Raw genomic sequence first — 18,440 nt, forward strand, 5'->3', positions numbered from 1 at the left:
AAAAATACAACCAACTAATTGCAGCATTACCGCAGAAATGGAAGAGGCAAGTGGAAGAGGCTAGTGGAAGAGGCTAGTGGAAGAGGCAAGTGGAAGGGGCAAGTGGAAGGGGCAAGTGGAAGGGGCAAGTGGAAGGGGCAAGTGGAAGGGGCAAGTGGAAGGGGTGGAAGGGGCAAGTGGAAGGGGCAAGTGGAAGGGGCAAGTGAAAGGGGCAAGTGGAAGGGGGAGCAAGTAAGGACCTTGCCTGTTGGCCCTGCATTAAAAAACAAAAACTGGTTCAAGAAAATAGTGATACATTTAAAAAAGTATAGCATTTTCATTTAGGGACAAAAAAAATTGACAGCTGTGTCATATGACTCCAAAATAGTTGGGAAGAGATTTTCAATGTACCGATTCCATGGCACATGGTTTTTATATATATATAAATATAAACAAGCTACATGGACCGTACGTTTTGGTACGGTCCATGTAGATTGTTTTTGGTCACAAGTTCAGGAATGGCTGAAGAATTGCAACATTTAACTGGAGCCAACTCTGCAAATAACTCAACTGGGTGATTTAAAAAGTCATAGTCAATCGATCAATAATACAATAATACTCTTAGCAAAAATGTTGATGTTTAATTTAAAATGTGTAAAATCTATGAGAATAGAAAGGTTCAGAACATTGGTGAAATATCACACCACAGGAAAATAGAAATCAAAACTGGATGGTGTTAGATGGGATAGATGGGAGGGGTTGAGTGGAGCTGAAGGATGGGACTGGATGGTGTTCAGAGATAGATGGGAGGGTTGAGGGGAGCTGAAGGATGGGACTGGATGGTGTTCAGAGATAGATGGGAGGGGTTGAGTGGAGCGGAAGGATGGGACTGGATGGTGTTCAGAGATGGGAAGGGTTGAGTGGAGCTGAAGGATGGGACTGGATGGTGTTCAGAGATAGATGGGAGGGTTGAGGGGAGCTGAAGGATGGGACTGGATGGTGTTCAGAGATAGATGGGAGGGGTTGAGGGGAGCTGAAGGATGGGACTGGATGGTGTTCAGAGATAGATGGGAGGGGTTGAGGGGAGCTGAAGGATGGGACTGGATGGTCTTCAGAGATAGATGGGAGGGGTTGAGGGGAGCTGAAGGATGGGACTGGATGGTCTTCAGGAGGGGTTGAGGGTAGCTGAAGGATGGGACTGGATGGTGTTCAGAGATAGATGGGAGGGGTTGAGGGGAGCTGAAGGATGGGACTGGATGGTGTTCAGAGATATATGGGAGGGTTGAGGGGAGCTGAAGGATGGGACTGGGTGGTGTTCAGAGATAGATGGGAGGGTTGAGGGGAGCTGAAGGATGGGACTAAAAACAAACAAAAGATAACTAGTGTAACATATACTGTGTCCGTAAAATGTATATAGTATGTATAAGCCTAAGTGTTGTCCATTAGTTTACTCCAATTAGGGAGGGATGGTAGGGGAAAATCTATTTAAAAAAATAAATAAATAAATATATATATATATATATATATATATATAAATAATTGATACATTTACAAAAAAATGAGGGATTTTCAAAATATTTGTTTTATTTAACTAGGCAAGTCAGTTAAGAACAAATTCTTATTTACAATGACAGCCTACCGGGGAACAGTGGGTTAAGAACACATTCTTATTTACAATGAGGGCCTACTGGGGAACAGTGGGTTAAACCACCCATAAAACAGCCTACCGGGGAACAGGGGGTTAACCGGGGAACAGTGGGTTAAACCACCCATAAAATAGACTCCATGTGTAGCAAGTGAAATAAGAGTTCACTAATGCAATGCAAGATGAAATTAAAACTACACAATTACAAAAGTTAGTGGAGTTAAATGAGAACGAGCAGGCTAAGAGGTAAGCTGCTGTTGAACATTGATCTCTGAATGGGGTTGGGGAGAAGGTGCAGAACGTAGGCTACTCCAGTCAGGACAGGCACTGTTAGGACAGGCACGGGTCTCCAAGTGGCGCAGCGCTCTAAGGCACTGCATCGCTGTTGCTGTTGCTTGCGCTCTGCGTCCGGTCTGGACTCCTGAGTGTGTTGGTTGTTGCTTACGCCCTGCGTCCGGTCTGGACTCCTGAGTGTGTTGGTTGTTGCTTACGCCCTGCGTCCGGTCTGGACTCCTGAGTGTGTTGCTGTTGCTTGCGCTCTGCGTCCGGTCTGGACTCCTGAGTGTGTTGGTTGTTGCTTACGCCCTGCGTCCGGTCTGGACTCCTGAGTGTGTTGGTTGTTGCGTCCGGTCTGGACTCCTGAGTGTGTTGGTTGTTGCTTACGCCCTGCGTCCGGTCTGGACTCCTGAGTGTGTTGGTTGTTGCGTCCGGTCTGGACTCCTGAGTGTGTTGGTTGTTGCTTACACCCTGCGTCCGGTCTGGACTCCTGAGTGTGTTGGTTGTTACTTACGCCCTGCGTCTGGTCTGGACTCCTGAGTGTGTTGGTTGCATGGAGGGATCAGAGGAGGAGGATTGGTTTGCACACACTGAACATTACAAGTCTGATGACCAGGTAATCGATCTGAGGGGACTCTCGGGAACGGAGATCAACACTAACGATACCTCTCACAGTCTCTCTTTCCCTCCCGCTCAAAGACTCCACGTCTTTGCCTCCCTCATTCTTCCTGTGTAACCCATCTAATCGATGAGCAGGGATGTGTAAAATATCAAAAAGAGAGGGAAGGAGAAGAAAGGAGGAATCATATCTCAGTCACCTGGGATTTGGGAGGGAAATCGTGTTCCAGACAGGGAGAGGGGATGTGTGTAGGCTACCTGTGATTTGGGAGGGAAATCGTGTTCCAGACAGGGAGAGGGGATGTGTGTAGGCTACCTGTGATTTGGGAGGGAAATCGTGTTCCAGACAGGGAGAGGGGATGTGTGTAGGCTACCTGGGATTTGGGAGGGAAATCGTGTTCCAGACAGGGAGAGGGGATGTGTGTAGACTACCTGTGATTTGGGAGGGAAATCGTGTTCCAGACAGGGAGAGGGGATGTGTGTAGGCTACCTGGGATTTGGGAGGGAAATCGTGTTCCAGACAGGTAGAGGGGATGTGTGTAGGCTACCTGGGATTTGGGAGGGAAATCGTGTTCCAGACAGGGAGAGGGGATGTGTGTAGGCTACCTGGGATTTGGGAGGGAAATCGTGTTCCAGACAGGTAGAGGGGATGTGTGTAGGCTACCTGGGATTTGGGAGGGAAATCGTGTTCCAGACAGGGAGAGGGGATGTGTGTAGGCTACCTGGGATTTGGGAGGGAAATCGTGTTCCAGACAGGGAGAGGGGATGTGTGTAGGCTACCTGGGATTTGGGAGGGAAATCGTGTTCCAGACAGGGAGAGGGGATGTGTGTAGGCTACCTGGGATTTGGGAGGGAAATCGTGTTCCAGACAGGGAGAGGGGATGTGTGTAGGCTACCTGGGATTTGGGAGGGAAATCGTGTTCCAGACAGGGAGAGGGGATGTGTGTAGGCTACCTGGGATTTGGGAGGGAAATCGTGTTCCAGACAGGGAGAGGGGATGTGTGTAGGCTACCTGGGATTTGGGAGGGAAATCGTGTTCCAGACAGGGAGAGGGGATGTGTGTAGGCTACCTGGGATTTGGGAGGGAAATCGTGTTCCAGACAGGGAGAGGGGATGTGTGTAGGCTACCTGGGATTTGGGAGGGAAATCGTGTTCCAGACAGGGAGAGGGGATGTGTGTAGGCTACCTGGGATTTGGGAGGGAAATCGTGTTCCAGACAGGGAGAGGGGATGTGTGTAGACTACCTGGGATTTGGGAGGGTAATCGTGTTCCAGACAGGGAGAGGGGATGTGTGTAGGCTACCTGTGTCTCCTCTGATGTTCCATACGGATGATAAACAATGTGTTTACTCTGGACTGGGATGGGGTTCTGGAGCACTGGACTGGGATGGGGTTCTGGAGCACTGGTCTGGGATGGGGTTCTGGAGCACTGGTCTGGGATGGGGTTCTGGAGCACTGGTCTGGGATGGGGTTCTGGAGCACTGGTCTGGTCTGGGATTCTGGAGCACTGGACTGGGATGGGGTTCTGGAGCACTGGTCTGGGGTTCTGGAGCACTGGTCTGGGGTTCTGGAGCACTGGTCTGGTCTGGGATTCTGGAGCACTGGACTGGGATGGGGTTCTGGAGCACTGGACTGGGATGGGGTTCTGGAGCACTGGACTGGGATGGGGTTCTGGAGCACTGGACTGGGATGGGGTTCTGGAGCATTGGACTGGGATGGGGTTCTGGAGCACTGGTCTGGGATGGGATTCTGGAGCACTGGACTGGGATGGGGTTCTGGAGCATTGGACTGGGATGGGGTTCTGGAGCACTGGACTGGGATGGGGTTCTGGAGCACTGGACTGGGATGGGGTTCTGGAGCACTGGTCTGGGATGGGGTTCTGGAGCACTGGACTGGGATGGGGTTCTGGAGCACTGGCCCGGGATGGGGTTCTGGAGCACTGGACTGGGATGGGGTTCTGGAGCACTGGACTGGGATGGGGTTCTGGAGCACTGGACTGGGATGGGGTTCTGGAGCACTGGACTGGGATGGGGTTCTGGAGCACTGGTCTGGGATGGGGTTCTGGAGCACTGGTCTGGGATGGGGTTCTGGAGCACTGGTCTGGGATGGGGTTCTGGAGCACTGGTCTGGGATGGGGTTCTGGAGCACTGGTCTGGGATGGGGTTCTGGAGCACTGGTCTGGGATGGGGTTCTGGAGCACTGGTCTGGGATGGGGTTCTGGAGCACTGGTCTGGGATGGGATTCTGGAGCACTGGTCTGGGATGGGATTCTGGAGCACTGGACTGGGATGGGGTTCTGGAGCACTGGACTGGGATGGGGTTCTGGAGCACTGGACTGGGATGGGGTTCTGGAGCACTGGTCTGGGATGGGGTTCTGGAGCACTGGCCCGGGATGGGGTTCTGGAGCACTGGCCCGGGATGGGGTTCTGGAGCACTGGACTGGGATGGGGTTCTGGAGCACTGGACTGGGATGGGGTTCTGGAGCACTGGACTGGGATGGGGTTCTGGAGCACTGGTCTGGGATGGGGTTCTGGAGCACTGGTCTGGGATGGGGTTCTGGAGCACTGGTCTGGGATGGGGTCTGGGATGGGGTTCTGGAGCACTGGTCTGGGATGGGGTTCTGGAGCACTGGTCTGGGATGGGGTTCTGGAGCACTGGTCTGGGATGGGGTTCTGGAGCACTGGTCTGGGATGGGGTTCTGGAGCACTGGACTGGGATGGGGTTCTGGAGCACTGGACTGCTGGGATGGGGTTCTGGAGCACTGGTCTGGGATGGGGTTCTGGAGCACTGGACTGCTGGGATGGGGTTCTGGAGCACTGGACTGCTGGGATGGGGTTCTGGAGCACTGGACTGGGATGGGGTTCTGGAGCACTGGTCTGGGGCCTGGCTGGGAGAGCAGGAAGGCCGTCTGTATTATGGAACTAACCTGTGGGTTAGGAGGTAGCCTAGTGGTTAGAGCGTTGGGATGGAATCCCTGAGCTGACAAGGTTAAAATCTGTCATTCTGCCCCTGAACAAGGCAGTTAACCCACTGTTCCCCAGAAGACCGTCATTGTAAATAAGAATTGCAAATGTGTTCTTACCTAGTTAAGTAAAGGTTCAATAAAATAATGGTTGAGGGCAGAGGGTTGTGTGTGTGTGTGTGTGTGTGTGTGGTCTGGGATTTGGCTGACTGTTTGTGGAACACTTCAACACAACATTCTTACTGTACTGTACACATGCGCCATCCACAGATAGGCCTCGTCTATTATAAATCCACTGATAACTTTACGATGGGGAAATTCACTAGCAAATGATCATACCAGTGCTGGGACTTCAATACAGTGCGAGTTATTGGTCATGAAGCATCAAGGTAATCACCAAGGTAAACAACATCACTACCACTATGAAGAGTGTGTCTGTGTGTCTGTGTTTCTAAAAGTCTGTTGCCAAAAGTGTCATGTTGTTTAGGGTTTAAACTGCATTGTTGGTTGGCCTGCTGTATTTCTGCTGTATTCCTGCTGTATTCCAGGCATGTAACAAATACCATTTGATTTGAGGTCTAGATGTTTATCCGTCTTTCTAAAACCTCTACCATTGCTACGGTAGATTTGCAGTGGAAGACTGTGCAAATTAGAAATAATGGAGCTAGCTAAATAAATACATAAATACAGTAGGGGAAGAGGTAGTTGTTTGGGCTAAATTATAGATGGGCTATGTACAGGTGCAGTAATCTGTGAGCTACTCGGACAGCTGGTGCTTAAAGCTAGTGAGGGAGATAAGCGTTTCCAGTTTCAGAGATTTTTGTAGTTCGTTCCAGTCAGTGGCAGCAGAGAACTGGAAGGAGAGGCGGCCAAAGGAAGAATTGGTTTTGGGGGTGACCAGAGAGATATACCTGCTGGAGCGTGTGCTACAGGTGGGTGCTGCTATGGTGACCAGCGAGCTGAGATAAGGGGGGACTTTACCTAGCAGGGTCTTGTAGATGACCTGGAGCCAGTGGGTTTGGCGACGAGTATGAAGCGAGGGCCAGCCAACGACAGCGTACAGGTCACAGTGGTGGGTAGTATATGGGGCTTTGGTGACAAAACGGATGGCACTGTGATATCATCATAATTAGGTGTCGATACAATTAGATACTGCGATTTTATTGCAATTTGACGTTGAAACGTATTGCTCACTATATGACTGCTTCAGAGAGACAGAGAGAGAGCATGAGAAAACACGTGTTGATCAATCAGGGAAATAATAGTGCTGAAAACATGTTGGCTGACTATTTAAAAAGAGGATGGACAACAGGCTACAGACAACATTCCAGAACACGACACACTGACGTCACACACAGATGCACGCGGCTGTAAGGAAGCCATCGCACTCTGCACCCATTCAACATAAAAAAATAAAAACATCAATCTTAGGCTAAACAAAATAACTTACGCTTACAATGATGTTTTGATTCTTGCTTGAACAGTCGCTAAGATTATATTCGGTTGTGATCTTTTGCAAAATAACTGTTTTGGATGCAGCAGTTGTTAGCTAGAATGCTAACGCTCATTGATATAGACTGTAGCAAAAACTAGCCAAAGAGACATTTTACTGGTTGAAGTGATTTTTTTTTGAGTTTGGTGAGGATGCGTGTGCTCGTCTGTGTGATGTCCCCCTGAGTATCCGAAACAAGAAGAAAGTGAATACGGGCGACATTTAATGAGACAGGAAGTTAGATAGCCTCAAACACTTGCGCACACAAACCAGCCAAACTGTCAGAAGACTGGAGCACAAACCAGCCTAACTGTCAGAAGACTGGAGCACAAACCAGCCTAACTGTCAGAAGACTGGAGCACAAACCAGCCAAACTGTCAGAAGACTGGAGCACAAACCAGCCAAACTGTCAGAAGACTGGAGCACAAACCAGCCTAACTGTCAGAAGACTGGAGCACAAACCAGCCTAACTGTCAGAAGACTGGAGCACAAACCAGCCTAACTGTCAGAAGACTGGAGCACAAACCAGCCTAACTGTCAGAAGACTGGAGCACAAACCAGCCTAACTGTCAGAAGACTGGAGCACAAACCAGCCTAACTGTCAGAAGACTGGAGCACAAACCAGCCTAACTGTCAGAAGACTGGAGCACAAACCAGCCTAACTGTCAGAAGACTGGAGCACAAACCAGCCTAACTGTCAGAAGACTGGAGTACAAACCAGCCTAACTGTCAAGACCACAAACCAGCCTAACTGTCAGAAGACTGGAGCACAAACTAGCCTAACTGTCAGAAGACTGGAGCACAAACCAGCCTAACTGTCAGAAGACTGGAGCACAAACCAGCCTAACTGTCAGAAGACTGGAGCACAAACCAGCCTAACTGTCAGAAGACTGGAGCACAAACCAGCCTAACTGTCAGAAGACTGGAGCACAAACCAGCCTAACTGTCAGAAGACTGGAGCACAAACCAGCCTAACTGTCAGAAGACTGGAGCACAAACCAGCCTAACTGTCAGAAGACTGGAGTACAAACCAGCCTAACTGTCAGAAGACTGGAGCACAAACCAGCCTAACTGTCAGAAGACTGGAGTACAAACCTCACAAGAACAACAGTCAATACATTTTATGTTCTAATCTTCTTGTTACATAGCCTAGCCTACGTGTAGCCCTACGTAATAGACAGACACTGGTATGGTGCTGAAGACAGCATAGTAAGTATTAGGTGAAAAAGTGGTGAAGTGTCCCTTTTAACCAACACAGACAGTGGAATCTACCAGTGGGCACCCAGTGACTACACAGGATGAGATGCATTGTTGTGGGCGAGTCTCGATGGCGTAGTTCGCCTCCAGACATGGGAACATGCAGTTTATTGTATTTATGTCATTGTCCTCTGGCTGATGTCATGTGGTGGTTTGTCTGATACTGCTGTGCTGATGCTGCTGTCCTGGTCTCTCTGGAAACAGAGATGTTAATCTCAACAAAACTAACCTGATGAAAAAGGTTAAACATCAGTAGACGTGGCCAACTCAACTCAGAACATTCTCCCACACAGCCACCAACTTGTCTAAGGGAAATGTATCAGAACAGGTCCATTGTAACCATTGCCAAGCATTTGACCTAAAAAAAAAAATGGTTTCCTGAATGTATGAGAATTGAATGACGCTTTTCACAATTTCAAACATTTCTCAGACTTTCAATCAATCTCTGTGTCTGTGTGTGTGATCTCAGAATCTTCCTCTTCCTCGGATCTATGATCTACCAATGTAGTGCTGGTTGTTGTTGTGTTTGAGATGACCCCCATCTATCTGTCATCTTTCTGAGCAGGTTGAAATACTTCTCAGTATTAAATTAGCTTGGTTAAATAAACCATGTTCCAGCTGGACCCGCTTGCCAAGAGAATCTGGGACCAATCGGTGCCATTCCCACGACAACTGGGTCATCCGTGGCAGCTGAGGTCCTGGATGACTGGACGTTTGCCCATTCAGGGAAATGGACCGACTGACCACAAGTACGTAAGTAGCCTTGTACGAGCCGGAGCCCATTTCCTGTTCCTGTAGTGAGGCAGCTTGATGTTCAAGTACACCCCCTGGACAGGACACTAGTCTATCACCTCAGTACACCCCCTGGACAGGACACTAGTCTATCACCTCAGTACACCCCCTGGACAGGACACTAGTCTAGTCTATCACCTCAGTACACCCCCTGGACAGGACACTAGTCTAGTCTATCACCTCAGTACACCCCCTGGACAGGACACTAGTCTATCACCTCAGTACACCCCCTGGACAGGACACTAGTCTATCACCTCAGTACACCCCCCAGGACACTAGTCTATCACCTCAGTACACCCCCTGGACAGGACACTAGTCTATCACCTCAGTACACCCCTGGTCTATCACCTCAGTACAGGACACAGTCTAGTCTATCACCTCAGTACACCCCTGGACAGGACACTAGTCTATCACCTCAGTACACCCCTGGACAGGACACTAGTCTATCACCTCAGTACACCCCCTGGACAGGACACTAGTCTAGTCTATCACCTCAGTACACCCCTGGACAGGACACTAGTCTATCACCTCAGTACACCCCTGGACAGGACACTAGTCTAGTCTATCACCTCAGTACACCCCCTGGACAGGATACTACTAGTCTATCACCTCAGTACACCCCCTGGACAGGACACTAGTCTATCACCTCAGTACACCCCTGGACAGGACACTAGTAAGTCTATCACCTCAGTACACCCCTGGACAGGACACTAGTCTAGTCTATCACCTCAGTACACCCCTGGACAGGACACTAGTCTAGTCTATCACCTCAGTACACCCCTGGACAGGACACTAGTCTAGTCTATCACCTCAGTACACCCCTGGACAGGACACTAGTCTAGTCTATCACCTCAGTACACCCCCTGGACAGGACACTAGTCTAGTCTATCACCTCAGTACACCCCCTGGACAGGACACTAGTCTATCACCTCAGTACACCCCCTGGACAGGACACTAGTCTATCACCTCAGTACACCCCCTGGACAGGACACTAGTCTATCACAGGGCCTTCACCCCTTAATGCTGAGTGCCAAGCAGTAACAGATTGACCACAGAGGAGGGAGTCAAATGACCTAGACATTATCACAAGGTCTAATACACTGAACAGAGGGTGAATTTCACTAGTGGTTGGTTCCCAAATGCCTTTCAGACATTTATAAAACACACTCAAGATATCTAAAACTAGGGCTGCAAAATTCATGGTACTTTCAATAAATTCCCTGGTTTTCCAGAAATCCTGCTTGGAAGATTCACGGAATCGGAAGGGAATAAGAGGGAAATCCGGAAACGGGATTTCTGGAAAACCAGGGAATTTATTGAAATTTCCCAGAATCCTATTTATTAGCCTATAAGAGTAACAGGAGAAAGACTTCCAATAGCAGACATGTTTCTGTGGACTACTCAAAAGGCAGAGGTTGACTTCATCTTAGACACTGTATTCCATCAAATGGAAACGTGGGCTGTAGCCGACCTGAACTCGTATTCAGAGCAATGTTTCTATCCACTCAGCCCAGTCACATGCTGTAATGGACCTGAAACGCATAAAAACTACACAACGCAGTGTAGGTCAATGTAATTAGGTACAGAGACCACCACCTTCCATCTTCAAAAGCCATCTGGCACCGATTATACAGCCCCACCCTACCACCACCCTGTGTGTGTGTGTGTGTGTGGCCGCATTAACAGTAAATGATTGTCACTAGGTAGGTAATCCCCATCAAACACACCCAGGGGAGGGGAGAGAGAGAGAGAGAGAGAGAGAGAGAGAGAGAGAGAGAGAGAGAGAGAGAGAGAGAGAGAGAGAGAGAGAGAGAGAGAGAGAGAGAGAGAGAGAGGCCTAGAGAGAGAGAGAGAGAGAGAGAGGCCGAGAGAGAGAGAGAGAGAGAGAGAGAGAGAGAGACCTAGAGAGAGAGAGAGAGGGAGAGAGAGAGAGAGAGAGAGGGGCCTAGAGAGAGAGAGAGAGAGAGAGAGAGGGGCCTAGAGAGAGAGAGAGAGAGAGAGAGAGAGGCCTAGAGAGAGAGAGAGGAGAGAGAAAGAGAGGGGCCTAGAGAGAGAGAGAGAGAGAGAGAGAGAGAGAGAGGGGCCTAGAGAGAGAGAGAGAGAGAGGGGTGTACTGACTCCAGTAGGCAGTACTGGGATGTAGGCTACTGGTGACAGATGGAGAGACTGGGAGATGGAGATGAGGGGAGGCGTTCAAGTTACAGGCTCATCAATAATTCACTGAGGTGAACACAGTCCGACAGCGGACAGACAACAAACGGCGCACACACACACACACACACACACACACACACACACACACACACACACACACACACACACACACACACACACACACACACACACACACACACACACACACACACACACCCTGCCTAGGTACTACTTCCTGCCAGTAGAAAACACACCGTGTGACCTTCCCAGAAACCAACCAACCGTTCCAGTGACCAGCAGCTTGAGGAAAGTGTGGCTCACTTGACTCACTCTGCACAGGAAGACAGCAGGGAGGGGGGCTGACCTGATGGGGGCAGACTGATCATAAATCTGTGCCTAAAGCACAGCCTGTACTGGCAGCAGCAGCCCCTGAGAGAGATTGAGGAGAGACTGGGGGATATGGGGAGGAGAGAACTACTCCCAGCCCTCCTCTCTAACCCCAACTACTACTCCCAGCCCTCCTCTCTAACCCCAACTACTACTCCCAGCCCTCCTCTCTAACCCCAACTACTACTCCCAGCCCTCCTCTCTAACCCCAACTACTACTCCCAGCCCTCCTCTCTAACCCCAACTACTACTCCCAGCCCTCCTCTCTAACCCTAACTACTACTCCCAGCCCTCCTCTCTAACCCTAACTACTACTACCAGCCCTCCTCTCTAACCCTAACTACTACTACCAGCCCTCCTCTCTAACCCCAACTACTACTACCAGCCCTCCTCTCTAACCCTAACTACTACTACCAGTCCTCCTCTCTAACCCTAACTACTACTACCAGCCCTCCCTCTCTAACCCTAACTACTACTACCTACCCTAACTACTACTCTAACCCTAACTACTACTACCAGCCCTCCTCTCTAACCCTAACTACTACTACCAGCCCTCCTCTCTAACCCTAACTACTACTACCAGCCCTCCTCTCTAACCCTAACTACTACTACCAGCCCTCCTCTCTAACCCCAACTACTACTACCAGCCCTCCTCTCTAACCCTAACTACTACTACCAGCCCTCCTCTCTAACCCTAACTACTACTACCAGCCCTCCTCTCTAACCCTAACTACTACTACCAGCCCTCCTCTCTAACCCTAACTACTAGTACCAGCCCTCCTCTCTAACCCTAACTACTAGTCCCAGCCCTCCTCTCTAACCCTAACTACTACTACCAGCCCTCCTCTCTAACCCTAACTACTACTACCAGCCCTCCTCTCTAACCCTAACTACTACTACCAGCCCTCCTCTCTAACCCTAACTACTACTACCAGCCCTCACTACTACTACCACCACCCATCTCTTTGTTTTTCACTTTCCAAATCTGAGGGGTGAAAGTCAAAGACAACATCATAAATGTTGTGTTCACAATACAAACTACTTCATTTCAGTAAGGCTAACCTTATTGGAGTTGAGTGAAGTTGTTCCTAAATGCTGATTTTGGGACAGTTTAGCATCCCCCCTAATGGTTTTAGTTAGCATTGGGGGAGGGAAAGCTGATCCTAGATCTGTACGTTGGGAACCTGAGTGGCGCAGCGGTCTAAGACACTGCATCTCAGTGTTAGAGGCATCACTAGAGACACCCTGGTTCGAATCCAGGCTATATCAAAACCGGCCGTGATTGGGAGTCCCATAGGGCAGCGCACAACTTGCCCAGTGTCGGTCGGTGTAGGCCGTCACTGTAAATAATATGTTCTTAACCGACTTGCCTAGTTAAATAATATATATAAAACCCAGGGGAAACTTCACAGGAGCAGCATTTGTAATGTTGTGAACTGCAAGACTAAAAGGTAGAGCTTCAGGACACAAACAGACTTAGTTGTTTTTCCCTGTTAAAGGTTTCTCCAGTCAGGTGCAGAAGCAAACTGCCCCCGTGTCCAGATGTGACATTTTCCTTCAGCTCAGGTGTTGGCAGGTATGTTCTTCCATGTATGAATGACCTCATGTGCGTAATTAAGACCGAGAGGTATGGAGAAGTAGGGAAAGAGGGAAGCAGAGAGGGTGAGGGACTGTTTGGAATATACCTAAAGAATTAGAAGGGAAGAAGTAGAGAGAGAGAGAGAGACCGAGAGAGAGACTGTTTGGAATATACCTAAAGAATTAGAAGGGAAGAAGTAGAGAGAGAGAGAGACCGAGAGAGAGACTGTTTGGAATATACCTAAAGAATTAGAAGGGAAGAAGTAGAGAGAGAGAGAGACCGAGAGAGAGACTGTTTGGAATATACCTAAAGAATTAGAAGGGAAGAAGTAGAGAGAGAGAGAGAGACTGTTTGGAATATACCTAAAGAATTAGAAGGGATGAAGTAGAGAGAGAGAGAGAGAGAGAGAGAGACTGTTTGGAATATACCTAAAGAATTAGAAGGGATGAAGTAGAAAGAGAGAGAGAGAGAGACCAGAGAGAGACTGTTTGGAATATACCTAAAGAATTAGAAGGGATGAAGTAGAAAAGGAAGAGAGAATATACCTAAAGAATTAGAAGGGATGAAGTAGAAAGAGAGAGAGAGACTGTTTGGAATATACCTAAAGAATTAGAAGGGATGAAGTAGAAAGAAGAGAGAGAGAGACTGTTTGGAATATACCTAAAGAATTAGAAGGGAAGAAGTAGAAAGAGAGAGAGAGACTAAGATAGACTCAAGGTGTAGAGACTAAGAAAGAGAGACCAACAGTCTAATCTGCTCCCAGCAATTTGGAAAAACGTCTGATGATGTTTTACCAGGCCTTTGTCTTTCTATCCCCACTAACAGAAACGACAGTAAACACATACCCACTGTCTGACCCACTTTCCATGACAAACCCTGGTAATCCTCCATCTCACATGCACAAACCCAGCACACTGAATGGAGCGAATAAGCTGAACTGAAGAGTAGTGTGCCAAGCTTCACATACACTGCAGAGTGTAGCCTACAGCCTAGCCTAAGCTGCTCAGATGTCTCTAGCCTCACACACGCACAGTTATGACCTGGGGAACTTACCCAGGCATTCCATTCAGAGTCCAGGCACATACAGAGTGCACACACACAGGCCAAAACACACAGGCCTACAGTGTGTTAACACAAACACACAGTACCAAGCCTCATGACGCAACAGCTCCAGAGAACAGCACACATCACACACACACAGAATGCCCAAATTGAAAACCGGATCGATGGATATCTTACACTCTGGATAGGCGGGGGTTCCTACAGACACTCTGGATAGGCGGGGGTTCCTACAGACACTCTGGATAGGCGGGGGTTCCTACAGACACTCTGGATAGGCGGGGGTTTCCTAGGCGGGGACACTCTGGATAGGCGGGGGTTCCTACAGACACTCTGGATAGGCGGGGGTTCCTACAGACACTCTGGATAGGCGGGGGTTCCTACAGACACTCTGGATAGGCGGGGGTTCCTACAGACACTCTGGATAGGCGGGGGTTCCTACAGACACTCTGGATAGGCGGGGGTTCCTACAGACACTCTGGATAGGCGGGGGTTCCTACAGACACTCTGGATAGGCGGGGGTTCCTACAGACACTCTGGATAGGCGGGGGTTCCTACAGACACTCTGGATAGGCGGGGGTTCCTACAGACACTCTGGATAGGTGGGGGTTCCTACAGACACTCTGGATAGGTGGGGTTTCCTACAGACCTACAGGGCCCCCCCTCAGACCCTCTGGAGGGGGACAGACCACCCCCCCCCCCCATCAGACCCTCTGGAGTGGGACAGCCCCCCCCCAGAGTGGGACAGAACAGGGGTACCCCCCCCCCCTTCAGACCCTCTGGAGTGGGACAGAACAGGGGTACCCCCCTTCAGACCCTCTGGAGTGGGACAGAACAGGGGTACCCCCCCCCCCTTCAGACCCTCTGGAGTGGGAAGGGGTGTGTGTATTACTATCCTTGAGGGTAATGGAAATGCCCAAAAGTCCCCACTAGGATAGTAAAACAAGGCACATTATCACTAGTGGGGACATTTCCCACATCCCCAGAAGGACAAACGCTATTTTATGTTTCGAGGTTAGGTTTTGTGTTTTGGTTACAATTAGGGCTAAGTTCAGGAGTCAGGTTAAGGCTAGGTACCCACAAGGATAGTAAAACATATGGTGGTGGTGTGTGTACATCCACAAGTTTAAAAACAAAACATATTCTGACCAAAAATCAGTTTGTAAACAACATGTTTACCCGTGGCAATGCAATGACGACAACGTTTGTAGCTAAACAATAGCTGAGTGGCAAGTCAAATCACCATTCGAGCTATTGATCCGCAAAGAAATAAGAGATGAGATCATTGGAAAGGGGGAACCGAATGATTGATTCGACAACGGGACATGGTTGTCAAAAAGGCGGATCCAAGTCATCGCCAGACCGGACCAACAAAGGCAGAAGCAGGGCTAGCCAACAGATCAGATGCTTGAACGAGGGAATGATATCCCATTCAAACTTGACATGCAAAACCTAGTTTGTTAGTTCGCTCCGTTGGAAGACAAAGCCGGAATAGTGCGTTCGATTCCCGGGACCACCATGCGTAAAAACGTAAGGATTTATGACTAAATAGCTTTGGATACACTACAATGACCCCAAAATAAATAGTTATGATTAACGTTAAGAGAATATTTGGTTATAGCCTAAATTATGACCATTATTAGTTAGCTAGCTAGGTTTTTGAGAGGAATAACAGCTACTGTAACGTTAACGTTACCTGGCACATCTCTCCACCAGCAAGCAATCATATTAGCTAGCTAGCCTACTGTCCCTTCTGTTAGCTAGCCAGCGGGTTCACAAATGAAAACAGGAGATTGTCAACTGATTGGCAAGCTAATATGGTTTAGTTATCTTGTGTAAAGAGAGGAAGGTTATTGTTAGGTAGTTTTACTTACAGCGGAGTCGATGCGCTCCTCCTGCCGAGACACACCGCTCAGTGAGCGGGTTGACAACCATCTACCACCCGCCGCTTCAGACCAAGTTCGTTGAGTTAGCTTGTTTACCAGCTAACAAAGGCAATTTGTCAACAAATCTCAACGTTTGATACAAAAAAAACTGTCAGAATGGCCAATCATACGACGTTTTCGTGTTAGCTATCTTCCTGTACAAAGTTACATTCCCCAAACTGTTTTTTTATGCTTCGCTCTCCGTGCGGACAGCAGAATAATATGTTGGAGGTGTGTTGAACATAAACAGAGACGTCTCGTTTTGAATTGTAGCGTACTCTGATCCGAGAAAAACCTGCCGCGTATGATGCGAAAGGGATTGTGGATATCGTAGTTGAGCTCTCGACCTTACAAGGCACCGCAGAGTATCTAAACCGGTCATTGAAGCCACCATGCAAGTACTTGTTTTGAAATGTGACGTGCAAGTTGTTTATATATTATGCATTCATGTGGTAGCCTACAGCGAATGTAATGAAACTGAGTAAAACCACGCAGTCCGTCAAAGAAGAGACAAATCATGTACCCTCTTAGGCCTAACTCCCACCTATCTGAGATACCGACTGCAGCCCTCTGGTCCCCAAAGCACACACATCCATCCCTGCGTTGCTCCACTTTTCAGCTCTCTGCAGCTGGCGACTGGAACGAGCTGCAAAAAACACTGGACAGTTGTATCTCTTCATTCAAAGACTCAATCATGGACACTCTTAGTGACAGTTGGACTGCTCCACGTGATGCATTGTTGTCTCTACCTTCTTGCCCTTTTTGCTGTTGTCTGTGCCCAATCATGTTTGTACCATGTTTTTGTGCTGTTGTCTGTTGCCAATCATGTTTGTACCATATTTTGTGCTGCTGCCATGTTGTTGTCATGTTGTGTTGCTACCATGCTGTGTTGTCATGTTGTGTTGCTACCATGCTGTGTTGTCATGTTGTGTTGCTACCATGCTGTGTTGTCACGTGTTGTTGACATGCTATGTTGCTGTCTAAGGTCTGTCTTTATGCAGTGTTGTCTCTCTTGTCGTGATGTGTATTTTGTCCTATATTTTTATTTTGTTTTTAACACCAACCCCGTCCCCACAGGAGGTATTTTGTTAGGCCGTCATTGTAAATAAGAATTTGTTCTTTTACTTACCTAGGCAAGTCAGTTAAAGTTTTTTTTTAAAGCAGAAAAGGGCAATATAATATTGCTCATTCACGTGAACCTAGTAATTTACTGGTCTTATGTCAATCAAACCGTATGTGACAAGGCAGGAACCAAAGTTTTGGTCAGTGTTTCCCAAGGGACGCTACTTACTGGGGAGCATTTAAAATGGTATTAAACCACACCCCATGAATTTGTGCAGATTAACGTTTTTGTGATGTGTTGTCCATGCTGAATGGTTGCTATGTACATTTATGTTGTGGGGTGTGGTTCTGAGATGGTATGTTTCTTTGTCAGTGCTTGTTCGTAGTGAGCCGTAGGCGCTTGAATATCAGGTCATGTTTCTGTGGATAGATCCTAGCTCTCAAACTCTAGGCAGAATTCTGCCTTCTCCCTACAGTTTTCAGTAGTTAACTTCGCCCATGACTGGCTCATGTGAACTACAATCCCGATGCTGTTGAGAAATGTCAATAATCATTGCTTGCGATACTGCTTTCGAAACATATGGCCCTTTCATCAGCGAGGAATAATCTTTTAAATAAAAATGATACTTACTGCAACAGTTTTGCACAGATCCACACAGCTATGGGTGCCTCCAACCGCCTGAACTATTCTCCAGTTAACACTTACACACAGGTGTTCTTGGCACACTAGGTAGCCATTTTAGCACAGGTGGTCGCCTCAGTCTTCCGTCTGTTTTCCATAAACAAGCACTGTAACATGGAGATATGTGTGGAAGCACTAACCCTAATCCTATGAGGGCGTGTATCAATTGAACCTTTTTGGTTTTTAAAAATAAATTCTCACTGATATAAAAGATAAGGCCCTTATGCAAGAGTATAAGGACTTTATGGGTTGACTGGCCCTCCGCTGTTGTGCCGGGCTGAACAACATCTACCTGTGACCATATTCATGATACAGAACTCCCTCCCTTATTGCTGAGGTATAGATCTTGGGTTCGATAGATCCGAGCCCGTTATATAATCTCGCTCTACTCCAGACCTTCATGCCACACAGATGTATCATTGTATACGTGGCAAATTCCCTCAAATGTAGTATACTATATAGGGAATACTAGGCTGCTAACTTCATTTGGGACTCTCTCTCTCTCTCTCTCTCCCACAGAGGAGTTTGAGACAGGCTGTAACAAGCCACAGAAGTCTGGTTGCATGGGACTCA

General features: G+C 48.3%; 2 protein-coding genes across 4 annotated transcripts in view; both read right to left on the reverse strand.

Annotated features, from left to right (window-relative positions):
- The window catches only part of LOC127919025 (E3 ubiquitin-protein ligase pellino homolog 1-like), a 46,974-nt gene extending 28,825 nt beyond the window's left edge, over positions 1–18,149 (reverse strand). The window contains exon 1 of one of the 3 annotated variants that reach the window (XM_052502368.1): positions 17,253–18,149. The gene's annotated coding sequence lies outside the window, so the exon portion shown is untranslated. The other 2 variants (XM_052502367.1, XM_052502366.1) reach the window with 2 other exon arrangements.
- Positions 1,539–5,856, reverse strand: LOC127919023 (uncharacterized). Its single transcript, XM_052502364.1, has 3 exons — positions 5,818–5,856; positions 3,067–5,403; positions 1,539–2,776 (listed from the first exon to the last, which is right to left on the reverse strand). Exons 1-2 carry the CDS (start codon positions 5,854–5,856, stop codon positions 3,817–3,819), a joined length of 1,626 nt encoding a protein of 541 aa, XP_052358324.1. The 3' UTR covers positions 1,539–2,776; positions 3,067–3,816.
- Positions 18,150–18,440: the final 291 nt, after the last annotated feature.

Source organism: Oncorhynchus keta, unplaced genomic scaffold (assembly GCF_023373465.1).
Source record: "Oncorhynchus keta strain PuntledgeMale-10-30-2019 unplaced genomic scaffold, Oket_V2 Un_contig_15569_pilon_pilon, whole genome shotgun sequence".
Classification (NCBI taxonomy): Eukaryota; Metazoa; Chordata; class Actinopteri; order Salmoniformes; family Salmonidae; genus Oncorhynchus; species Oncorhynchus keta.

Excerpts from the sequence above, each read along its gene's own strand:
- LOC127919023 (XM_052502364.1), bottom strand. The coding sequence starts at position 5,856 with ATGACCAATAACTCGCACTGTATTGAAGTCCCAGCACTG. Across the intron at positions 5,404-5,817 it reads GTATTGAAGTCCCAGCACTG|CCAGGCCCCAGACCAGTGCT; the intron begins GTATGATCATTT and ends CTGCTCTCCCAG.